This window comes from Salvia hispanica, chromosome 3 (genome assembly GCF_023119035.1).
Source record: "Salvia hispanica cultivar TCC Black 2014 chromosome 3, UniMelb_Shisp_WGS_1.0, whole genome shotgun sequence".
Classification (NCBI taxonomy): domain Eukaryota; kingdom Viridiplantae; phylum Streptophyta; class Magnoliopsida; order Lamiales; family Lamiaceae; genus Salvia; species Salvia hispanica.
This window is the reverse complement of record NC_062967.1, coordinates 38,653,515-38,679,796: the sequence shown is the minus strand read 5'-3', so window position 1 is coordinate 38,679,796 and position 26,282 is coordinate 38,653,515. Positions and strand designations below refer to the sequence as shown.

General features: G+C 36.1%; 3 protein-coding genes and 1 long non-coding RNA gene across 7 annotated transcripts; 2 read left to right on the top strand and 2 right to left on the bottom strand.

Annotated features, from left to right (window-relative positions):
* Window positions 1–202: 202 nt before the first annotated feature.
* LOC125210151 lies at window positions 203–4,413 on the top strand. Of its 4 annotated transcripts, XM_048109726.1 has the most exons (9): window positions 203–382; window positions 535–596; window positions 680–1,913; window positions 2,144–2,262; window positions 2,674–3,216; window positions 3,300–3,579; window positions 3,668–3,833; window positions 3,920–4,019; window positions 4,102–4,413. In XM_048109726.1, the coding sequence occupies exons 3-9, from the start codon at window positions 735–737 to the stop codon at window positions 4,217–4,219; spliced, it is 2,505 nt and encodes an 834-aa protein (XP_047965683.1). In that variant the 5' UTR covers window positions 203–382; window positions 535–596; window positions 680–734; the 3' UTR covers window positions 4,220–4,413. The 4 variants fall into 4 exon arrangements, with proteins under 4 accessions (XP_047965683.1, XP_047965684.1, XP_047965680.1 ...); XM_048109727.1 differs by lacking the exon at window positions 535–596 and having other exon boundaries at window positions 697–1,913; XM_048109723.1 differs by lacking the exon at window positions 535–596 and having other exon boundaries at window positions 610–1,913.
* Window positions 4,414–4,790: 377 nt separating this feature from the next.
* LOC125216369 (integrator complex subunit 9) lies at window positions 4,791–10,133 on the bottom strand. Its single transcript, XM_048118059.1, has 12 exons — window positions 10,006–10,133; window positions 9,577–9,761; window positions 9,143–9,460; window positions 8,831–9,042; window positions 7,324–7,650; window positions 6,939–7,146; window positions 6,518–6,610; window positions 6,341–6,435; window positions 5,910–6,027; window positions 5,686–5,771; window positions 5,474–5,525; window positions 4,791–5,394 (listed from the first exon to the last, which is right to left on the bottom strand). Exons 2-12 carry the CDS (start codon window positions 9,601–9,603, stop codon window positions 5,143–5,145), a joined length of 1,788 nt encoding a protein of 595 aa, XP_047974016.1. The 5' UTR covers window positions 9,604–9,761; window positions 10,006–10,133; the 3' UTR covers window positions 4,791–5,142.
* A 1,694-nt stretch (window positions 10,134–11,827) lies between these two features.
* LOC125210108 (cyclin-dependent protein kinase inhibitor SMR6-like) lies at window positions 11,828–12,139 on the bottom strand. The gene has a single exon (XM_048109687.1). It carries the CDS (start codon window positions 12,137–12,139, stop codon window positions 11,828–11,830), a length of 312 nt encoding a protein of 103 aa, XP_047965644.1.
* A 3,797-nt stretch (window positions 12,140–15,936) lies between these two features.
* Window positions 15,937–16,895, top strand: LOC125217149. Its single transcript, XR_007175579.1, has 2 exons — window positions 15,937–16,134; window positions 16,337–16,895. It is a non-coding gene; the product is annotated as an uncharacterized LOC125217149 (long non-coding RNA).
* Window positions 16,896–26,282: the final 9,387 nt, after the last annotated feature.

The window sequence follows — 26,282 nt, the reverse complement described above, 5'->3', positions numbered from 1 at the left end:
TGTTAGATAAAGATTGCCTTTTTCTCAAAATCTCATCATGTGAGAGTGTTATTGATGTGTATCAACAATGCTAAAATTACGTTATATCTCATGATAATTCATCGCCATATGACTAATTTAATCCTTGCCTTATCTTATTAGAAAAAACATAGAAATACTAAATCGGAGTTAATATTATTATTAGTAAACGCAAAATCCATGGTTTCAGCAATTCTTTCTCTGGCTCCAATGATTTTTATAGTAAACAGAGTTCCTTTCTCTCTCCGCCATTGATATCTCTCACACACTATCACGTGTATGTATATATGTAGCTTGTTGAGTTAGGTTTTCTGTTACCTTTTCCACATTCATACTGCAATTCGACCAGCCTACGTTTCCAGAGGTGAGTTCCGTTTATCCAATCAATTGCCAATGCAAGCTACTGCATATATTGTTTCTGAACTGATCATAATCATAATCATAATATGTCTGCTTTGCAATTGTTCGAAATTATTTCAATAGAATGAGAATTTGTGTTGATTCAATCATAATCAGGTGATATTATGTATCTATCGAATGATTTCCAAGGATGGAGAGAATGCTGTTTTACGCGATTGGTATTGTTTTCAGAGTGTAGGGATTGGAGCATTTTGTGACTGATTATGTGTTATTGATGATGATTGTGGTATGGCGATTTGAGGCCATGTGTGTTTGAAGGTGAAATTTTGAGTCTGTGTTTGAAGAGGAGGTGAGGTATGGCTGGAATTCAGCAACAATTGCAGCAGAAACCTGAGAGCGCGGCGAGCGATGCTCACTCTGGATTCGAGGGGGGTTTGGGGGATTTTATGTGCGGCCATTATGACGAATGCATGTCGTTTGCCTCCTGTAGCTCGCCTAGAACAACAACTACCACCGAGGGTGAGGAGGACGAGGGGGAGCAACTTGTTAGAAGGAGGAGGAGGTCCGATATTGACGGTGATGATTTGGGGGAGCCGTCTGCGGTGAGGAGGAGGCAGTCGAGGATTTTGAGCCGGTGGGCTGCCCGCCAGGCGCAAGAGATGATCACCACGATTGAGAGGAGGAATCGTGAGTCGGAGTTGATGGCACTTGCAGGCTTGCACACTGTGTCGATGCTTGATTCCTCTTTCTTGAGGGAGTCCCAGTCCCCAACCTCGAGGCATCAGGGAGATGTGGAGAGGCTCAGCACTCGTGCCTCGTCTATTTTGCAGATGTGGCGTGAGCTGGAAGAGGAGCATGCGCGTAGTCGTGCCCGGGAGAGAGTGAGAGTGAGGACGAGATTAAGGCAACAGAGAAATGTTGATTCTAATACAAACATTTCGGCTCCTAGGCCAGAAAGCAGAGAGATTGAGAACCAGAGTAGCATGGGGGGCGCTACTGAGAGAGAGAATGATTTTGAATCTTGGTCTCAGGATCAATTGCGCCCACAGAATGAGAATAGGGACCACGATGACTCTAGGCTGGAGCAGTCTCCTGATCTTGGAGAAGGTGAGAGGGAGAGAGTTAGCCACATTGTTCGTGGGTGGATGGAGAGTGGTATTGGTGACACGTCCTCGAATCATGCGCAGAGGGCTGACAGTCCCAGAGCTGAATGGCTGGGGGAAACTGAGCGAGAAAGAGTCAGAATCGCAAGGGAGAGGATGCAAATGAGAAGTCAGCAAAGAGGGTCTAGAAGGGGACACAGAGAAGAACAAGATAGCAGACCGGGATCTCAAGTTGATCGTGTTCGTGAAAGATCTTTCACCAGTCGTGATGAAAGTCAGCCTCAGCATGTTCGAAGGGAGAGGTTGAGGTTGCGAGGAAGAGAGGCTCTGCTTGATTTGCTTGTAAGAGCTGAAAGGGACAGGCAAAGAGAACTTCAGAGTTTGTTAGAGCATCGTGCTGTTTCTGATTTTGCACATCGAAATCGTATTCAGGTAATTTTAGAAATGAAAATTCGTTGATCTCCGTTGATTTGCTATAAGTTTAAACTGAAGTCAACAGCTTCCGAGTTCCAACTCATAATCCTCATATCAGTTACTCTAAAGTCGAGCTTTCTATAGTTATTTCTTCCTATTTTCACTTTTAGATCTGCTATTTCTTTGCTCTTGTTTTAATGAGAAAATTTTGCATGAGAAAGTAATGTGCACTAGTATTGATCTTTCAGTCATTGCTGAGAGGTAGATTCTTAAGAAATCAAAGGCCATCTGAGGAAGAGAGACTGCCTTCAGTTGCATCAAGTGAACTAAATCAGTTGAGACAGCAACACACAGTCTCTGGCCTGAGGTAACTCTCTTAACCAGCCATTGAGTAACTGAATTCAAGATTTATCTTGAATATTTTCACTTATATTCAAGGTCTTATACCTTAAATTCTGAATTTTGATTCGGCGCTACTAGTGCTATTTCTCTTCCTTGTCAGAAGCCAATGGTGAGAAATGTAGTCAATCGAAACCAATATTTCCGAGTGTTAGAAAACATAAATCAAGCTCACAAAAATACACTGATGTTTGATAATTTGTCTCAAGTTTAGCTATTCTAGCTCCTTTTGTTTTCAATAATGTCAATCCTTTGAAGCAAAGGGCTAGAATTCTGTACATAAGTTTTTAAATGCTTTTGTTCTACATTCTAGAGCTGTGATATTGAGTGAGTTATATGTTGTTCTTGTTGTTTATGCAATACAATTAATGTCATTCAGGGAAGGGTTCCGCTTCAGATTGGAGAATATCGTGCGTGACCAAGTCAGCAATCATCCTGAAACCACATCTAATAATGGAACCAGTGCTTCACAGGAGTTTCAACATGATGATGAAGAAGCTGATAGTCAACTATTACCTGAGCATGACATGAATATGGAAGGCCCTATAGCTGTCCAAAACCAACAAGTTTCTTCTGATCTTATAAGTGATTGGCAGAGACATGTTACAGAAGTTGAGAGAGAAAACCACCAACAATCTGCTGATATAAGATCTAATGAAGACACAGATTCGAATTGGCAGGAGACCGCAGTACCTGCCTGGCCCACAGAAGCATCTGCCCCTGAAAATCAAGGGGAGAATCATTTGCAAGAAGTTCCTGAGGCTTGGGGTGGTGTTAGCTCTGGGGATGCTGTAGATAATTGGTCCGAAGGTGCTGCAGTCCCTCCAAGATTACTTCGTTCAGTTACATCAAGGGACGCTCGGTTCCCCCCACCCGATGATGACAGTGAGTATAGCATGGAGCTAAGGGAACTCATGAGCAGGTATACCATTGTGTCATACAAGCAGTGTTCTATGTTTTTTTTTAAATTCTCGTCTTATTAGATAAAATGCTTTTTTTTTTCAGGAGGAGTGTCTCGAACCTTCTTCATAGTGGTTTTCGTGCGAGCTTAGATCAATTGATTCAGTCATATGTAGAGAGGCAGGGCAGAGCTCCTATAGATTGGGATCTGCAGAGATCGGATCAAAACCAACTGAACAATGAGCAGAATGAGGACCAACATGTTGCTATTGGTAGACCTTCACCAATATTACCAACTCCTCCCGTGCCACCAGCACAACCCCTTTGGCATCAGGATTTACACCGCTCTGGTTGGTCCCGTCACAATGTCCATCGGGCTGAACTTGTTAGTTTACTCTCTCTCCCAAATGCACAATTATTTAGTATCAAGCTGTGCTATTTTAGTTTCACACTAATATTTCCGATGTAAGCAGGATTGGGAGATGGTTAACGATCTGAGGACAGACGTGGCAAAACTTCAGCAAGGTATGAACCACATGCAAAGGATGTTAGAAGCTTGCATGGACATGCAACTGGAGCTTCAACGTGCAGTACGACAAGAGGTCTCAGCTGCTCTTAATCGATCCTCTGGTGGACAAGGTCTGAATGCGATGTTTGATAGTACTAGTGTTGCTATCGTTGCGTTGCAATCAAGTTTAATTACTGATCTGGATCTGTGATTGCAGTGAGTACTGAAACATCAGATGATGGATCTAAATGGTGCCATGTTAGAAAAGGCACCTGCTGTGTGTGCTGCGATAGCCATATCGATTCCTTGTTGTACAGGTAAAGTATTCGAAACGAGCCATGTCATTTCCTCTTCCTTTTTCGTATCATTGACTGAACCTTCATCTTCCTATCTGCACAGATGTGGACACATGTGCACGTGCTCTAAATGTGCGAACGAGTTGGTCCGGGGAGGAGGAAAATGTCCGTTGTGTCGAGCACCCATCGTTGAGGTGGTTAGAGCTTACTCCATACTGTAAACAGATAACGAGACGAATGCAACAAGACGTGCGCAACGATACATTGGAGCTACGTTCTCTGAGTCTTTATCTGTAAAATTGATTGCCACACGTTTTGCTGATTATAAGAGCAGATTTTTACATTGTAAAGTCGGAGCTAAAAACGCCATTAATTTGATCCTCATTCATTTATAAATAAAATATCAATTCTTTTACGGGGAAAATAGCTATATTGCCATGCTTTCATCTTCTTGTCTACGTAAAACGAGAGCAATTGTAGAAAAATAAGTACATCATGCTCTTTTTTTTTTCTCAATTATGGCATGTGTTTTGAGCATCACCATATGCAATTCACAGTTGTTCGTGTTTTATATATTCCATTTTAAAAATTGACTAAAATTTGTGCAAATTTTGTGATTTAAATCATTATTATCCATTTTTGTTATACTATGCATTAGTTGTCCTTCTATAGAGTTTATAATCTAAGTCGATTGAAAGCAATATAATCGGAGTATGATTTAAACAAAGCGTCAATCTTGTAGCCAATGTTCCGCACCAGAATTATTCATCATTAAAAAAAAAAAACTAACTGTAAAGCCAGAAACTGGAATATATTATACTCAAAACACCATTACAAAGTTTCAATATCTCTCACTCAATGTTAAAAACACACACTACTGACGATGTGTGTTTGATTAGAGGCAGTGCAAGTTGCTACGCGCAGCTTGAGAAATCAACGAGCTACCTCTTCGTCTGCAGCAATGATCGATGTCTGCGCTTTTGTGATTTCCACAATGGCCGTGCTAGAACTCAGCACACGTATCACAGAAGCATTGTGAGATCCACCATCACCTTTCACTTCTACTGTTTCATCCATACCCGTCTTCTGCAGTTCCAACACAAGAATCTAACTCGATTTTCCCAAAATGCTGCACTGGTCTCATCTAGGGGTGTTCGTGCTCAACACACAGCTTATATCGCCCATTTTCAACCATCAGCTTTCCCTTCAGCCTTGAAATATCCACATTCTGTTCTTCCAATTTTGTATACTTGAGCTTTTTGGCCAAATCCATGTCGATGTGCAAACGCGAGTTATCCTCCGTGTAGGGGATGTGCAGCATTTCATTTTCCTGATAGAAGCTCAACGAAAATGAGGCCTTGAGAGTGTCAACACGCTGCCTGAATAGCTCGGGAAACTGCTTAGAGGTAGATATCAGATTTATCTTATTTAAATGAAAGGACAAGATAAAGCTTATGTTTGAGGAGTATACTCACCAGAACATGCTTAGGTTGTAATATCTTCATTAAAAGGAGAGATTTATGCAGCCTGAGAAATAGGAGAAAATGAGAGGTCTTAACTAGTCTAGTTATGCAAATAACACAAGTCGAACTATATATTCACTATTTGCGACAAAAAGCACCACGCAGACTAGGCCAGCTCAACATAAGCTACGATCACTTCAAAAGATAAGCGAAACACAACTTACTGCATTCCAGAAAGAAAGGAACATTGGAGGACTTTCATCGCGATGGGCTTGAAAGGTAAGAGAACCAAATTGGAATCGACTCCTTCCTGTACGGAATAGAAACACAAGGACGATGAGTGAAGCATGATAAAATAATGTTATAATGTCATTGTCCGAAGAGCTCAATTTGCAGAAGAAATGCAAAACGTAGGAGCCAGAAAGAGAGATAATTATCGTGGCAGCACCTCAATGACAAGTAGTGAATTTTGATCCCCACGCCATCGGCGGAGCAAGTGGGTGACCGGTCCAAGTCGAAGACTCCAGTGCGGACAAAATACAATGCAAGGTTCCTGCCAAATTTTTCTATCCCACAGAATATCAGTAATCAGTCTACTTACAAAAGAGCCTAATAATGCAATAAATATATCAGCCGACCTTGAAATCTCTATATTCTAACATGATCATGATTTCCCAACCAACGTTTTAGAGAAATTGTAGAATCCAATAAGCGTAGATGATTTATTAGAATAAGGATCACTTATAAAATACTGTAATATGAAATGAAAATTACTACATCAAAGGATGGTTCTTAGATGCAATTATGCAAGTTTCCACGAAAAGAATAGAGGGCTAAGAGTGAAAGAATTATTCCGTGCAAAGGATACAAGTTTCTTACAATAGTTCATCCGAATGAATGGCAGGACACAAGTGAAGCCTTCCATCTTTCAGCATCTCCGTATGAGTGAACAAGGAGGGTTTTTCAGAGTAGAACTGCACTAGAGGATTTTATATCAGCTTGCTTTCAAGGAAAGCCTCTAAGTTACAAATAGGTGATATCTTAAATTTAACATACGCGATCTTCGCATTGCTCGCCTAACCATTCTGGAATGATACTTGTAAATTTCATAAGCTCTTCTGCAACAGAAGAAATGACGAAAATGGGAACCTGCATCACAGAACTTTGGTTTTCAACTACATCATTGGAGTAACAATGAAAGGTAACTAACAAAAAGATCAACCAGATCTGTAATCCATTAGCTCTGCATTACAAATCTAATAAGCAACTGGCATTTAGCAACTGGCACAACCAAATATTGAATTGCAGTAGTAATTTACAACAAAAAAGAAGCCATGAAAATGATAACCTTTTGAAACTAGAATCAAGTTAATAACTCACGTTTTAAGCTAAAAAACACAAATAATTATTCACGTGTTACATCTTCAAAAAGTATCTCGTATATTGATATATACATATACCACAGTCATAAATGTACCTTCATATTTTCTGAAGTCAAGTGAAGTTCGAAACGCTCCAACAGCTGCAAAATGATCCCAAGACGCCCAGTAGGAATTAGAATCGAACCCCCAGCTTTGATAGAGTCCATGGAACAGGAGCATATGAAATCTAACTTGTCGATTTCCTCTAAATAGTCATCAGTGCTAAGGAGAGCAGATCTTGCCTCTGAAGTAACATCAGCACTACTGCATTAATTTTTAAGATTCAATCAGTTTAACTATTGCAGTAAGAAATATGACACATATATATAGGAACCTCCTGAATGAATCACATGAAAGTAGGTGGAACCATAGGAACAATTGTAAAAGAAAGGATTAATAAGGATACAATGCAAAGTCTACAGGAATTGAAAGCATGGCCACCTTGAATTTGAGAAGTAGTTAGCCAGGGCAGAGAAATCCTCATCATTGCCAACTTGCTCTAGAGCATTGAGGGAAGAGAAATCTGAATATACAACCACATCACTAGCCTGAAGGGCCTCGTAATCAAAATTCTTTGCTATAGCAGATCTGAAAACAGAACTTGAAATATATGCAATGCTTCCCCGAGGACCATTTATTCTCCAATTGCACGAGCCTATTTCCAAACCAGAAGCTAATGGTTTTACAATCAGTATGCCATTGTAGCAAATTTCCTCAGCATAATTAAGAGACTCGACCTTCAGCATGCAAGCCTTCACATCAGCTGCACTGAGAAGCATGTTTTATTAAGGATCAAAATATGTGTAGGTATAGGGAGATAAATTATGATTAAATAAAGGGGAGAAAAAGAATATGCAGGAAACACGTTCCCAAGATGTTTCAGACTTCTAATTTCCATATTGAAAAAAAAATTAAATGGTGTGAGCAATGGCGGTCGCGGGATTTTGAAGTTGGGGGGTCCAATTCCGTAACAATTGTAAGGTATTTTTTTGTCGCCGTAGCCGAAAGTTGCGACATTATTACGATGCGAAGGAAATGAATAATGAGATAGATTTAACTAACTGATATAGAAACTAGATATATGTATATATTTAATATTATTAATTATGAATAAATTTTTGAAATAAGTTAAGTAATAACATGAAAATTGTTGTGTATAATAGTTGTAGAAAAATTTAAAAAAATCACAAAAATATACTAGCTAAAAGAAAAATTGAAATGATCAATATTTAATAAATTAATCAATGAAGTACATAAAAACATAGAATTTTTTTGTGTATAACTGATTCAAGAAATATTAAAAAACATCAAATATAGTAAAAATACAATTGAGAATGATAAAACGCCCAAATAAGCTTCATGAGATTCGAACACAGGCTGAGAAGACGCTAGGCGAGAGATCTTACCACCTGTGCTGAGTTACTATATTATTCATATGAATATAAAATATATACTAATAATTGAAATTGTTGGGGGTTCCATGGGTCCCCCAAACCCCTATGTCGGTCCGCCACTGGGTGTGAGAGAGTGTTACTATTTTGAATATCATTATATTGAAAATAATTAATTTCCTATCTGGTTCTTTAATTTTTAGTTATTTTTTTTAAAATCCTGATGCTTGAAGATGTTGATGGATATCAGCACTAGGTGGAATAACACAATACAATCTAAAAAAGTTAAAAGACTAACTATTAGTTGGATCAAAAGTACAACTAAAACTTGTCATGATCATCTGAGCAGATGCATAGATACTTAAATTTATAGCACCAATTATCTGTATCTTCCATGCCACATTCTAGACCATCAAACATCACTTGTACTCGTATAACAGTTTAGTTTCCAACACCAGTAGTTCTAGAAATAGTAAATAATTTAAAGATAACCGTTGAATGAATTTCTCTTGCTCTAGCTACAATAGACATCAAACGGGTATAGTTTGCACTATTACCTGTATAAAGGCATCCAACAACCAAAGTCAGTCTCATCTGACCCAAAAACTGTCTTCTTCATCTCCAAGGGTAGCATTTCAAGTCTGTCCCACTTCATCCAGATAGGCTCATCAGACTCGGGTCCATAGGACTGCCTAAATTCCTTATGCATATAGACAAGATCTTCCATCATTAGTTTCCCAATTCTAGAGGCAGCCTTAGTTGCATACACCTGAACCACCAAATATAATATACGTATGTCATATACATACCATTTCAGTTGGTAAGCGAAAATGATTGAAATGGCCCACTTAAAACATAACCTCATTTACCTTAGCTGTAAAACCTTTCTTCCGAGTGAGAAACGGTAGGCCCAACATTCCAATTGGACTGGTTATTAAAACTACATCAATGAATGAAATATTCCAAGAAAGTAACTTCGTGACAGTTCTATAACGCGGCTCAGCATAAATTAAACCATTCCCCCTCTTCTCTTCATCAATGTTTATATCATGAGAATCCACTGGGAGAGGAGAAAAGATTGTTAAAGATGAAAGGTCCATAGGGCAATCAATTAAAACCGAAACACCAGAAATATCCAAAATGTGGCATGGAGGGAAATAATAGCCCCTGCCTTCGCTTATGCATGTCTGCAATGACAAATCGCCAATATCATCAGTAAGAAACTAAGATATAATCAACTAGGAAGAGTTGCACCAGTAGATGATCATCCATCCTGGTAGTTTAAGATATGAAATAGTTGTACCTGACTAATTGAAGTAGACATTAGCATTCAACAAGCTGGATACTTCAGCAGCTCACAGAGATAGGATAAATTAGGTTCAACAGCACTTTTTGAAGGGCCTTGACATCAACATCTAATGTTTTTTTCACTTTTGGGCGGATCAAAATAAAAATTTCAGCTTGAATTCCGAATCATGTATTGCAGGGCTGCACATGTCAATACCGAAGTTAGGTTAAATAAAAACCTAGCAAATTACAAGAGCACAAAAACAGTAACTGTGTCTGGGAACAACAATAGCATTCGTTCCAATTGCATTCAGCTTATTGTTGAAGAATCATTGCTCAATTTCATCTGTCTAGTAAAAGCATACAAATTGGAAAAAATCCAGCAATTTCACAATTCTGTTTGACCGGAGAGCAACCAGAAGAAAAGGTGATCGGGATTTGGTACCTGCGTGATGAGATAGAGAGAGGAGGCAGGTCAATCGGCGAATGGCGGCGTGAGACGGTGCTGGGCGGCGGCGGCTGGAATGCGCTGCTTCAGTTTTTTTTATTTTTATTTTTAACTTTAAACGTGTTTGGAGTTATTAAGACTTTAATATAAGGCCGTGTTTGTTTGGCACGGATTGTGCAATGGGAAAGTAATTTGATTCCTAATTGTTAAATTCCTGTGTTTGGATGGATTATAAAAAATCAAGAAAGTAACATGATTCCTAGTTTTTAAATTTCTATGTTTGGTTTGAATTTTAAAAAAAATAGGGAAAATAATCACATTCCTAATATCAAGGAAATTTAACTTAAAATCCTGGATTCTTTTTCCTCTCAATAACCTAGGTATTCTTTTTCCCTAGGATTAGAGCTACCGTTTTTTTTTTCTTCTTCAGCGGTTTTTCTCTTTTCTTTTTCTTCATCATTCTCAAACTTTTCTTTCTCCACATGATTCTCAAGGCGAATTATATATTCTCCTACATTTTCATTTCTTGGGTGTTTGTGTTAATCTCTCATACACTAGCTTAATCGCTATGTATATACACAAATTAGTAATCAAGGTGCAAACTTTTCCTAAAACTTCTTTTATATTTTGTGATGCGTTCAAAATCTGTTATTAGTAGAACTTAAATTTACAGTTTGCATTCGCAGTATATTCCGATATAGTTTAGTTGATTTCAAATTAGATGTTTAAGTGATTCTTATTGGTTACAAACTTACAATTAGAAAAAGGTGCAGATTTTGGAGTTTTGAGAGATTAGGGTTCTAAAGTCACGACTCACGATTGCTTCTTCTCCAACTGCATCAATTATATTTCTAATTGCTAGTATACTACAGATAGTTGTTTATTTAGTAATTGTTTATATCATATTTAATCAATTTATTAGATTGTTCCAAATAAATAAAAAATTATAGTTTCACAATACTAGTAGTACACAATTTTAAAAAATACTTACTATAAGATTTTAAAAGATACTAGTATTACTTGAAAAAAAAATGTAACTGAATGTAGAAATAAATATAATTGAATATATTAAGCTAATTTAAAGGAAAGTAAGGTATTTATATATTAAAATTTTAAGGTATTTATATATTAAAATTTTAGAATTAAAATTAAATAAAAAAACAAAATGTGTCGTTGGGTTATTCCAATTTTTTTAATTTAAAAAATACACAGTGTCGATCGTTGACTTGTCAACGTGCTCATACACGCGTTCATGTGAGTACCCAATATTCATGGTTCCGCAGAGCCATGCTCAAGGGTGTTGAGTACGCGCATACTTGCACTTTGCACGAACTACACTTTCAATGTCTCCATTGATATCACACTTTTTCAGAAATTCTTTTCCTTTGTTAATTTGTGTTGGTTGATGACTTGAGGCGATCTCTCTAGTATGAGATTGTTTGACTAAAATTTTTTACAAATAAACATGTAAAGAATTAAGATGATCGATTTTAGTTTGAGAGATTAATTGGCATTCAAGTTATTGGTGATCTTCTATGAAGTCATGATTTCAAGTTATTTCCAGCTTTAATTTAACTACTGTAAGCACCTCAGATAAAAAAAGAAGAAGAAAATTTAGATGCAACGCAACCAAAATCAGAAAAAAAAAAAAAAAAACAAATCAATTTATTGAGAACTCGTATAATTCAGATCATAAGATCTGATCAACCCCAAACAATTCAGAAATGAAACTCGTGTAAAACTACATACATGAATATACCAATTTTACACACAGAAACAAAAAAAAAAAAAACGAAAAAATGAAAAATATAGGAGTATTTCAGATGAAACAATTCCTCTTTGCGGAGCCATAGCCATCGCAGCTGTTGTTTACCTCCACAATTCTGAAAAGCGACTCGATCTCCTCTCCGGCGAAGAATTCCAGCTCGCAGAGCTTCCTCTTGCATGCGGCGGCCTGGCGCCGCTTCTTCGGCGCCGGCGGGCAGCGGAGGACGGCGGGGATCATGTGCCGCGGAGATCTCGGCGTCTGGCAATCTTCGCTCCTGCAAAATTCGTCGTCATTTCCGCCGATTTCATCGGTCGAATTGCTCGTCTTGATCATCGGCAGACTCAATTCGCGATCCGAAGACATGATTGATGATCTGATTCGAGTGCGTGTTTGTGTGTGAGAGAAATGGGAATGGAAATGGAAATGGAGCAGTAGAGGCGTGCAGTGGAAGGTAATTGAGTTTTTGTTTTCTTTAATCTCACACAATGAAGCGATCGACCTTTCCTCACATGTCTATTTCAATACTCACCTTTTTCCAGATAGGCAATTTTATTTACTCCTATTATCTTTTTCATGAAAAGCAAATCTCAAGATATTAATTATTTGGAAAATTATTTATGAATATTAAAATTTAGTAACGCACTGTGAAATAGTAGTAAAAATTTTACTTCCTTCGTCCCACAATAGGAGTCATATTGTGGCACTGGTTTTAAGAAATATAAAGAATAGTGAATTGAAAAAAGTTAGTGCAATATGAGGACTACAGAAAAATATGACTCTTATTACGGGACGGACCGAAATGGTAAAATGTGATTTTTATTGTGGGACGGAGGGAGTATATACGTATCTAATCTATTGGTTAAATTTTTTTCAGTATTAAGTGATGAGATAATAAGATAACGATGAAGATGTGAAAGTCAACGTTATCGATAAACCTACTTTTTCTGTGATTTTTAAAAAGTGAGAGTCAACGATATCGATAATCTTGCTTTATTCCATTATATTTTAAGATGTGAGACTCAACGTTATCTATACTTTTACTTTATTCCGTTATTTTTAAAGATGTGGGAGTCAACGTTATCTATACTCTTACTTTATTCCGTGACTTTTAAAGATAAAGTTATCCACACTCTTGCTTTATTCGGTGATTTTTAAGGGAGTCAACTTTGTCTGATTAACTATTTGCTTTTTTATGAAATTTATTTAAGAAATTTTACTTATCTAATTAAGATTGGAGAGAAGATAAATGCACATAAATTTTACATGTACATAATATTGTCAAAATTTAAATTTAAGTAAATTTAATTAAAAATTAGTTTTATTATGTTGTATACAATAAGAAAGAAGTGATATAGAAATTTTATAATCAAATTGTAATATGATTTTGAGCTTCATTCGAATTAATTATATATATTTAGTAAAAAAAGTATACGAATACTAAATTAATTAATATTTATAAATCGATTAGTATGAAATTTATTTTAAATCAATTAATGTTTATAAATCGATTTTCAATGTAAAAAGTTAAAAAAGTTCGATTATGTACAATAGTAGTAAATATAATTTCACATTCATTTGATATATTTATGAACTATTTTCAGTACCCATGTTCATGTGTATGAAATAAGAAATAAAAATTAAAAATAAATATAAGAATAATAATATAAAAATAAAAATAATAAATACTGCATTAGGTTGGGTGGAGTAGTTTCACTTTCACACGGCAGGATCTCGTTTTATTTTAGAAGATGAGAAAAGAGAAAAAGGTGAAAATGACAGTTGAATGACATGTGAAGTTTGCGGCTATGTATGTTTTTTTCACTTTATTTTATTTTATTTGTGGCGTGATTTTAGGATTATTCCCTCTTCCGCTAATAAAATTATAAAATTTGAGTGAAATAAATTAATCGAATATAGAATTAGAATCTACTTAATATTTATGATTGAAATTAAATAAGATTTTTAATAGAAGATAAACGGAAATAATAACATAGACCTTTAAGAGGGAATGCAAAATGAGTACTCCACTAATTCTTTGCTTGAGTGTTGACTGTTGAGGCACTAATTTGTAACTTGGATTTAAAATTATATAATTGTGCTTACCATTAATACTATACATACCTAGAAGTTAGAAATGCAAGAATCACATTACCCACAGTTTATTGCAATAAAATAAAAATTCGACACTGGATTAGGTGGGTAATCACCATTTATCAATCAAAAATCCATAATAAAATGCTTGCATTTAACACGTGATAATAAAATTTGGCAAGAAAAGATATTGTTAATGTTTAAATGTGATTAATGTTCTATTAAGTATCATAAAACACAGTTACATCCAAATAATCAAAATCAAATCAAATTGTAACAAAATAATTAAATAAATCATAAAGATAAGCATGGCACTAAATTGATAGTAATATATTGTTGAAATATGTAGGACATTTTTTTATATCTCACACCTAATAATGTTAACAACTTGGACTTCTGTCACCTAAAAACACGAGTAAATTATAAACAAAACACTTTCTTATTAGTATTATATTTTCATGACGATGGTTTATAATTTATAGGTAAATATAAATTTTAAAGTGACGACTCATACACGTTCTGTCATAGTCCTATACTACTGCATGTTATCCACTAATCCATTACTATTTTACAATTTTCTCATAATAGTTTTTTATTTATTTCATATTCTGAAACGGAAGAAGCTTCATTATTTTATTTGTTATAAATATAATCCCAGTTCAAATTCAAAACCAGTAGGGTATAATACATTCGATTATAAATTTATTTGAACGAGGCGTAAAATATTAAAGTGAATTTTTTTTTATCTCTCTCATTTTTCATGATAAATTTACAATAAATGGGAGTGTAACATAATCGCATTAAACGAAAACTATTGAATCCCAAGCAAAGCTCCCAATTCATATTTAATTCAATTTGATTGTTAATTAATAAAATATGTACAAGGTCATAATTGCATGAAGTTGGGGACATGGATATTATTTTAGGGGAGGGACATGCATACTTACAATAATATGATTAGAATGAAATATTCTATTCTCTTGTTGAATGTCACGTTATATTTAATTATATTTGTATTTTGTACGATATGAAATCTTAACTTTTTAGTTTTTATACACAAACTTCCCGCCACAAAACTTTTAGAAGTGGTATAATTTTTCTTTCTTATTTTGTCTATTATTATTAAAATGCTCTGAATCCAATAATGATTTTTTATCGGCTAGCTATGATATAATATGATATAGTAATAGTAATATTGGTGGGAAATTTTGTGGGCCTTTAATTTATCGCGACAAATAACTAAGAGAAGTGATTTGATTTGTAGGAAATTATATGCAATCATTGTGTATAAAAGCATGGCCCTTATTGGTAAGTGTATTTTAATTAGGGGCGGGTAAAACGGATAAAAAAAAGGTATATCGATCGTATTGTATTAAAAAATATTGAATTTTCGGTATATCGTAATTTTTAATACGGTACGATATCGTACTAGAAGTTTTCGATACGGTAACGATATAAATTTTCTTATACCGCAGTAGGCCAATGGTATACCGAAAATATGATGTATACCGATAATCGATATACCACAGTATAAAGGTATACAAAATGGTACGGTATAGTGGTACATTGTACCGAAGTTTGGTATACTGTACAGTTCGATATATCGAAATTCGGTATGATATACCAATACGATAAATTAACGGTAGTAACATTATCCATACAAAACTTTAGGATTAACGGTACATTATTTTAATTGAAGTGGGTTGAGTGTGACTAATTATCACATGATTATCCTTTTAGGATTGGGTTATGATATTCAATCTTATAGACCAAATACACTTTATATTTAATCCAACGATACAACTTGCAAATCGAACAAATCCAACTAATTTATATATGAGCTTATACAATAATAATGAGTTATATTTAATCACCTTTATTGATAAGAAAAATAAGAAGATAGTAGTACCCTTATTGATAAGAAAATCGCAAGAATAATGAAAGAAAGAAAAAATAAAAAAATAAAAAAATTGAAATACTAAAATCCTTATTAATTTGCTCCCTAAAACTAGGTCGAATCCATTCCACAGCGATCCTCTACCCAACTAATTAAATACTAGTACTATTCAAATGCGTCGAATTCATTCCACAGCGATCCTCTACCCAACTAATTAAATACTAGTACTATCCAAATGCATAAATACAGGCGCATGCTTCTGCATAATATAAATGCGGCGTGCTTCCCCCTCACCTCTCTCCTCTCTCCCCTCTCTCCCCTCTCACCTGTATCTTCTTCCCCAACTCGCTCTCAAATTTCCTTAAAAAACGTATACCTTTTCTTATTTTTTTTTATCTGCATGGTATATTTTGAGTAAGAAATTACTTTTTGATGTAGTATAAATGAATGTTGTAGCATTTTTTTTTATTTCTCAAGTTAAGATGTTGTGCCTGGGTAGAAGAAACGCCTCTTATTTCTTTATTTTGTTTACGAAAATTAGAAATCTAACTGTTCTTCTTGTTTTTTTGTAGGTTTGCTAGGTGCTCCAAATGCTGGCTTTTCGGTGGTTTCGGCAAAGGAGAAACCGATGAAGAAAAAAGTGAAGCAAGGGAATTTCCCTTGCAATCACATAGATTGTCCGAGATTCCGAAGGGACAACCGACTTCCCATAACCAGACACTGGAGGGAAGTGCACGGTGTCACAAGCAATAGGCCGAGTGACTTCTGCAAGAACTGCGGCAACTACAGACTTAGTGGCTTTCCTTGCAAGTACATGGAGCGGTGCCCATGGAAGGATGGTCTGGAACCAATCAGATCCCACGAGTTGCTGACCAAGAAGTATCATCAAAAGAAGGAGGAGAAGTACAAGAAGAAGGAGGCCGATGAGGATTAATGGGGGATGGATACGCTGCATTAACCATTCCACATTAATGGTACATTGTACCGAAGTTTGGTATACTGTACAGTTCGATATATCGAAATTCGGTATGATATACCAATACGATAAATTAACGGTAGTAACATTATCCATACAAAACTTTCGATATGATAACAGTATGAAATTCGTTCGTACCGATATTTTTGATCTAACACATTCCATGTTCATTCTTTAAGTTGGTTTCTAATGGAATTAGTTGAATCCTTGCATTCACCGAAGAAAAGGGAGGAATATGGTGTTTGGAGTTGTGTTTGAAAATATTAATGAAAATAGACTATGACATATCAACACTAGAAAAAATACAAGAATCTGACTCTGACTCCAAGCACCGAGCCTAATTTCTATCTTCTCTCTTTGCCCTTTCACAATTCAAATTCATTGCCGTTGCTTGATTAAACAAATGCTCATTTGAGATCACAACTAGACATTTGAGATCACAACTAGACATTTTTGAGATCACAATTAGACATTTGAAATGGAAATTTTGTACCTCAAATGCAATTAAATCAAGTTCTTCCTGGGCCCTCACAAACACCCTGCCCTCAAATTCTTGATGTGTTCTTCATTCTCTGAAATCGTGTGCTGGTTGATCTGGATAGTGTGCTTCAAATCGGAATTCAGGTTCTCCAGCTTTAGGATGGCTGCTGTTGCCTCCTCATAGTTTGCGTCCATCTCAATGTTAGAGTTTGTATACTAGAAATCACGTTTCGAGTGATTGAATACTGTAAAACTCTTATTTTATTTTCCGATGAATAAAACAAATTATTTTTGTCATAATGTTGTTATGTTTTACATTTAATGGATGTTAATGCATGTTTAAATGTATAAGTTAACTTAACAAAGTCTAAGTCTTTGTTTTAGTAGACCGGTTGTGGGCGGCGTCCACTTTAAGGTAACACGGTCAGTTCTAAACAAAGAAAAAGATGAATTTCACAACCTAGTTGGAATTTGACTATCCATCGAGAAAGGTTGCAATGTCAGTCCGCATATTTCTAAGCCTTACTGAAATAAGATGACATTGGTGTGGTATAGCACTGAACGGATCTAACAGCAAGACTTGTCCTTAGGCTATCTACTGAAAGGCGAGGTCATGATAAATATTTGTTTCTTAATCAATGTAGGTTAGCATTGAGCATACGGTATTGATTATGCATTACTTTGACTTATCAAATTGTGCGGGTTTTTCGTAACCCAATGATCCTGATATATTGGGTAGTGGTGATCAATATCTAGCGGTGCTAGGATTGCTATTATATTGAATCGTGCGCGAGCTGAGTCTCGTTTGATAATGTCCTCAAGAGGAGCGCGAAACAAGGTTTTATTATTCGGAACCTAGCTAGTTGAAGTTTGATTACTCTATGAATAATAAATGAGCGTTTCATGCTAAGTCCACTCTTGGAATTAATAAGAAGTTAATTAATTAAGTCCATAACAGTATATTAATTAATTAATGGATATTTTTATCTTAAGCGCGGGAAATGAAAGTTAAACGGAAACCCGGATTACTTATAATTTCGGATTTGGATGGGGAGAGTTCAATATTACTTCGTAGTGGCTGCTCGTAATATTCCAATTATAACTCATATTAAATTGTGGGTTCAATTTAATTAGTAAAAAGTAAATTGGATGAGCCCATATCCAAAACCTTCCATAGATCCCTGTCTAGGTCCAAAAGGAACTTAATATAGATAAGAGAATAAAGGAGACAGAATGATCACAATTTTATACTTAAAATTTTCGAAAATTTCGACTCCCTCTAGCTGAAGAGGAATTCGAATTCTACTCATATTCCCAAAAGGATTTCTTCTGTCTTCTTTATTTAAGTCCTAGTATTCTGGTGAGATCAGCCCACACTGATATCGAGTACGAGTTCGGGAACCAGAGAGAAGATTTGTGGTCTAGTATTCAAAGCGTCACGTGGAGAAGCGGCTAGCCATCTTCAATTCTTTGGAGAATTAATAAGGTATTTTTCTGCTCCGTAGAAAAGCATGTTTTAGGTTTCAATATTCTTAAAGCATGATCAATTCAAGTTATGAGCATGATACATGTAAGAATTACGCGAATAGATTTTGTCTAAATAATCTGCTAAATAGATCTGATTATTATGTGATTTATTGGTGTGATTAATAATTGTTAAATTATGTTAATCCATGAAACACCGCTTCCGCTGCCAGTTCCTTCACTCAAACCACATTATAATATTTTTCCCACTGTTTTCAATTTTCATCGCCATCTTCCCCCCTTCCCCTTCCCTATCTCTCTTAACAATTTATTTCCCTTCCCTATTTCTCCTACCTATTTCCCTCATTAATCTGTAAATTTTAGTTTTATTGGGTCTTTCACAAAATCATTTTCTCAATCTCTATTACTCCACTTCCGATGACAGAATTTGCTTTATCCATAGCTGGTTACGGTGACTATGAAATTTTCTCTGCAATTTAAAAAAAAAAATTAAAATCCCTCTTGCATAATTGAAATATTTGCTAAAGCTGTTTGACTTTCACAAAATTTGAGAAAGCATTTGCAACAGAAACTCATTTGGTGAGAAAAAATATGTGCAGAAACCCATTGATGATGTACGAAATTACTAATTCTGCAACAATCGTAAGAATAGTTTGATTCATTAAATTGAGGGAAGTGGCGATCTTATGGAGAAAAAATTCATTGATTACATTAATATATTTAGTGAGGAGGAGAAATTTATAGAGAGATTAAAGGTTTGGTGCAATCTATCTACAATGGCGGCGACAAGGTCACAAGAACAAGAATTTGATAATGGAAGAAATAAATATATTATAGAGAAAATTAATGATACGAGACAGTGGAAAATCGAATTTGATAAGGGAAAAAAATTAATTGTGAGATTGTCACGTCAACTGTCGCCCATAAGTCGCTCACAATGGGTGTGCAGCAGATCAACTCTCTATATAGACTACCTATATATTTGCTCTAAAGTGCTCATCCTATTTTTTTTTTCTTCTAGAGTTCTCTACTTTTTTCTTATATATTCTATTTATTCCTGGATATTTCTATGATAAATTATCTTCAATTTTTAATTACAAAAATAAGGTTTATTGTTTATTTGAACACATTCTATACAATGAACATACTAAAATAAGAAGATGATGAAGCGAAACTCATTTGATATCAATCCAATATATAAGGATTTCAAGTTATCACGAAAATAAATAGGGAACCATTATTGATCTTTTTTTGAAAATAAAAATAAAAATGTTAATTAAGTAGGTTTTCAAAAGCTTAAAAATTTAAGAAGGTTAATCTCTCAAATGTATTGCTACCACTTCAAAGTTATAAAGATTGCCTCACTTGCCGCCCCTCCTAGCCCTTATCATCAGCCTTCCTTATTGCTCCACCGCCATACCTTGTCGCATTGCCGCTCGCCTGCCTCGCCAGATCTCCTTCCACATTGCTTGGCTGTTCGCCTGCTTCGTCGGGCTCGTTGTAGTGTACTGCAGCAGTTATTGATATTATTTAGTTCAAGTATCCTGATTTTACTGTTTATGTTCGAATGATTTTATTTCTATTTTAGATTACGTTCCTGCTCATTTTTATATGGTATTTTTAGAGATTTAAAATTTATTTGGGAAGCCATTATCTCTTTAATATATGTATTAGACAATTATCTTGCCCATAAATTTCGGCAATATTTCTTCACAATCATAACTTTTTTCTTACTAATAAATGATTATATCTTACTCTATTTTTAATTAATCTATGTCTAACTCAACTTTTGATAAATCTATGTTTTGATTTTAAACTAAATTTATACAGTATGCTTCAAATATAATAACCAAACTCTTTTAAAAATTTATAATGTTTCCTTCCAAGATATATGTCACGACCGCCCTTTCTAGGGTTAATAAATGCGGGTGGTCGCGACTAATGGGACTTTAAGAAAGGATAATTTTCTAGGGTTTCAATAAAGAGTTTGACAAAGATAATTAATATTCAAATAGCGAGGGAAAATCAGAGTAAATGCTTAGGTTTTAAAACCAAAGTCAACACTTATCATAATTTATAATCCAAGAGTGAAAGGGGGTTCAAAACATAATGGAGAAAAATAGTCATAATTCAGCGGAAGCATCCAAGAGTAAGAGTGACGCCATGTATGAAGACACGATGACCCTCGGAGTTCAAAATAAAATCCAACAATAATTCAGGTTTGACTCAAAACCACCCCAAGCTCGTCGCCGCTCAACCTGCACATAAGGAAAACATATGCATGGTTGAGTACTATAAAATACTCAGTGGACTCATGCCGAAAACAAGTTATCAAAATTATTTATATTCATCATGCCACTGTTAGGTAACCATCGGGGTTTTAGCTTTTGAAAGGCCCGAGGCACCAAAATATTCCATTGTTCAAAATTACGACTGCGTAGTCATTTTCCCATAGACGTTTACCATATCTGCTCATACATGACTTGGAATGTGGCCACAAACCAAGTCACTAGACCAACCAACCAGTACGCTGACACACGGTCTACCATAGGTGTACACTAATCCAAGTAGGGTTTGCGGCCCTACAAGGAGGTGATGAAGCATCACTTAGGGCGGGCTCAACGTCGTATAAAACACCAACACGATAAGCATCGCTCAGAGATGAAGTTTTCTTTGGGGGATTGGGTATACTTGAAGCTCCAACCATATTGCCAAAACACCCTACGCGATAGGCATTTCCAAATATTGAGCCCTCGTTACTTCGGCCCTTTTAAAGTCTTGGATAAATTTGGCGAGGTCGCCTACAAACTTCAACTTCCCGCTGACTGCAAGATCCATCCGATTTTCCTTGTATCTCAACTGAAGAAGAAGCTAGGATTTGTGGATCACTTGCATGGAACTCTTCCATCCTTGGGGAACTCCACCTTCTTAGAACTGGTCCAAATTCTAGAACGTCGCTTGGTGAAGCGCGGTAATCGGCCAGCTACACAGGTCCTAGTTCATTGGTCCAACTCCTTTCCCGAAGATGCAACTTGGGAGTATTTGCATGATCTTCTCGATCGCTTTCCTCATTTTAAACCTTGAGGACAAGGTTTATTTGAAGGGGGGGGGGGATTTGATACGTGAAAGAGGCTATCAATAAGTACTCAAGTTGGATTAGTTATAATAAAGTGTGCATGGGTACATGCACACCTGGATTGTAGTGGCGTATCCAGGATTTTTAATCTGGGGATGCAAAAATGAATTATGACTTAAATTTCAAATTTTGACTAATTTTTTTGTTTTCTTTGTTATATTTTTTCAATTGTTATATTTTTTTAAAAATAAAATCATTTTCTTTATTTTTATCTTTTTATCTAAAAACTTAATTTTAAATAAAAAACAAATAAATTTATAGTATCACATAAATTACACATTCCATGTATATTATATATTTGCAATATAAGTATTCATATTTTGTTAGTACCTAGCATATATATATATATGTGGGTGTGAATATAATGATTAAAGCAAAGTTGAATTGTAGTACTTAGTATAGATTAAAGCGAAGTCAAGTTTGGAGAAGAAAAAGTCAAAAGTAAAACTGTCCCTAAGAGTATTCGAACCCAGGTCTCTGCATAGAGAAGGAGCGAATTTACCACCAGGCTACCGATGGATCTTATCAAAATATGACTACATATAGTATTAAACAACAAACTTTTGGGGGTATAGTTGTACCCCCTTGTTCCAGTGTGCATACGCCACCGGTGGATTGTGAGAGGATGAAATCACCATGGACGCGTGATAGAGGATTAGAGAATCAAAGTTGTTAGTTTGTTGCTTGTTAATTGTTATTCCATACGTAAATGCTAGCTATATGAGTGTGATGGTAGAATGTATTAAAATCATTATGATGAATTAATGCAAACTCCTTGTCTCTCGAATCCTCAATCTCCTTCACGTAGTTCCTTTCATATCGGTGCTATTTCGGTCACCATTTCCGACATCGGAGACCCCAATATCGTACCATGTTTCATATTAGTATTCAGGCCCTCCAGCTCAAAGATCACTGCTGTGACCTCCTCATAATTGACATTCATTTGCATCAGCAGTCTAACGCTTCCATCATCCATGGTTGATTGAGCGACAAAGGGGAATTATGGGACTTGGGCAAGATTGAGATTTGAGCGAGGAATTGGGCAAAGATTGAGATTTGAGAGAGGGAATTGGGCAAGATTGATATTTTATTGAGTAGCGAGAGAGATGAATTTTAGGGCTTTTTTTATTTAAGCGATGTAGCTTTAATATACTATGAGAGTTTCCAACGGTCTAATATAACGGGCTTTTTTAATTCAAACGTTGTAGACTGTATTGAATCATTATGATGAATTAATGCAAACTCCTTCTCTCTCGAATCCTCAATCTCCTTCACGTAGTTCCTTTCATATCGGTGCTATTTCGGTCACCATTTCCGACATCGGAGACCCCAATATCGTACCATGTTTCATATTAGTATTCAGGCCCTGCAGCTCAAAGATCGATGTTGTGGCCTCCTCATAATTGGCATCCATTTGCATCAGATGTCTAACGCTTCCATCATCCATGATTGATTGAGCGACAGAGGGAAATCGGTGGAATTGGGCAAGATTGAGATTTGGGCGATGGAATTGAGCAAAGATTGAGATTTGAGCGAGGGAATTAGGCAAGACTGAGATTTAATTGAGTAGCGAGGGAGATGAATTTTAGGGCTATTTTTATTTAAGCGATGTAGCTTTGATATACTATGAGAGTTCCCAACGGTATAATATAACGGTACATTTTTAATATTGACTATACACTAAACCCTAATCCTAATGGTACATTTTTAATATAACGGTACATTTACTTCTTTGTCCCCCAATTTTATTTGTCCCAAATGATTTAGTAATGGAAATAGTAAAAATATGGAGAGTGTTTTCGTCTATTCAGTAAACAATTGAGTTATAAAGCTTACCCAAATCACGCACCATATCTGGCATACGGAATGTTACCACCTTAGCTCGTGGCTTCCCAATCATGGAATCAACTCACAAGCAACACACACAGTAACACTGAATTACGCAGCATAATAAGATGACACAATCAAAGATGAATTGTATTGCGGAAGATAAACGATAATGAAAGATTACAATCGAAATGAACGAGCGATAATTGCGCACGAATAGAATCACTATTATTATTACATTGTGTTTGCTTGTGCATTTATAAGATGTTTTACAAACATTTAAATGCATAAGAAGTAAACAAAGTCTAAGTCTTTTGCTTAGTAGACCGGTTGTGGGCGTCGTCCACTTTAAGGTAACACGGTCAGATCTATGCAATGCTTTGCAAAAGAAAAAGAAGAATTTCACAACCTAGATAGGCTTTGGCTACCTATCGTGAAAGGTTGCAATGTCAGTCCGCATATTTCTAAGCCTTACTGAAATAAGATGACATTGGTGTGGTATAGCACTGAACGGATCTAACAGCAAGACGTGTCTTTATGCTATCTACTGAAAGACTAGGTCTTGATAAAATACTATTTCTTAATCTACATATGTTAGCATTGAGCATACGGTATTGATTATGCACTACTTTGACTTATCAAATGGTGCGGGTTTTTCGCAACCCAATAATCCTGATATATTGGGTAGTGGTGATTAATATCTAGCGGTGCTAGGATTGCTATTATGTTGAATCGTGCACGAGGTGAGTCTCGTTTGATAATGTCCTCAAGAGGAGCTCGAACAAGGTTTTATTATTCGGAAAACTGGCCAGTTGGAGTTTTATTACTCTATGAATAATAAATAAATGTTTCTTGCTAAGTCCACTCTTGGAATTAATAAGATATTAATTAATTAAGTCCATAGCAGACATTAATTAATTAATGGACATTTATATCTTAAGCGCGGGAAATAAATAATAAAAGTGGAAACCCGGATTACTTGTAATTTCGGATTTGGATGGGGAGAGTTCAATATTACTTCTGTAGTGGCTGCTCGTAATATTCCAATATAAGCTTGTATTAAATTGTGGGTTCAATTTAATTAGTAAAAAGTAAATTGGATGAGCCCATATCCAAAACCTTCCATAGATCCCTGTCTGGGCCCAAAAGGAACTTAATATAAATAGGAGAATAAAGGAGACAGAATAATCACAATTTTCATTACTGAAATTTTCGAAAATATCAGCCCCATCAGCTGTAGGAATTTTCGAATTCTACTCCTTTTCCCAAAAGGATTTCTTCTGTCTTCTTTATTCGAGTCCTAGTATTTTGATAAGATCAGCCCACCCTGATATCGAGATACAGTTCGGGAACCAGAGAGAAGATCCGTGGTCTAGTATTGAAGATCATCACGTGGAGAAGGCGCGAGCAATCGACGATTCTTTGGAGAATCAAATCGGTAACTCTAAACCGTAGAATTCATGTTTAGGATTTACTTTCTATGAGCATGAATTATTTGCGTTCTAGCATGCAATTATCTGTTTAACATGTGAATTGATTAATCGCATAATCGGTCAAATAGATCCGTATCTGATTTATTTGTTTTGTACAAGTCTTCCGCTGTGCAAGGGGCACCAAACCCCAACAATTGGTATCAGAGCCAATTTTTGGCTCTGATTATGTGGATTAATTTCATGTTAGTAATCATTACCTGATGATTAGTTTTACCAATTTATTTGATATCTTTTATCAATTGTTTGGTTTGGTGATACGTAAATTCCATGTAAATACGAAATTGGATTTGCGGGTTTAACCGCAAGAATTCGGTGGACCTTGGCGTGATCGTTGCAACTCCGGCGGTGGGATATCGACGCAGAAGCGTCGGGAATGTCCTGCAGCAGTCGCTGAGAGTAAAGGCAATGGCGCAGCAGCCACTGCGAAGGCGCCGTCGCAGCAGCGACGACGACGCAGCAGCTGCGCCGAAGACGCAACAACACTAGGCAGGCTACCGGAGGTGACGCTGCAGCAGCAGCGGCAAACGGGCAGCGACGGTGCGACGACGCTGAGACAGCGGCGACGGAATCTCGCAGTGCAGCGCCGGAGCTGCGACATCGACGCAGCAGCGTCGGAGATGTCCAGCAGTAGCCGCTGTACGTGGAGTTCCGGGCAGCAGCGGCTGTGCTCGACGGCGGAGAGCGCACAGCAGCGCGATGCCTACGGAGGACGAGCATCAACGGCTGTGATTCGAGTGGGAGTCCTTCGCGGGCAGTTTCCCGGATTCGAGTTCTATGTCGCTTGGCCTCGTTCTCGTGACTTCGCTTTCCAAAATTGAATTAGGGTTTTCCTAACCCTTGGAATTAATTTTGGAGATAATTCAAGATTAAATTTAGAAATAAGATTTGAATATATCTTGTGGATTTTATATATTATATAAGATTTGATTTTGTATTAAATCATGGATTAATTATAGATTTTATCCTTATTTTATGGATTTGTAGGGATTTAATTCCTAAACGAATCCTAGTTAAATTTGGATAATGACAATCTAATTTTATTTATATCCTATGGATTAATGTGGATTCATCCCTAGACAAATCCTAGTTGGATTTAAATAATGACTAATATTATTTTATTC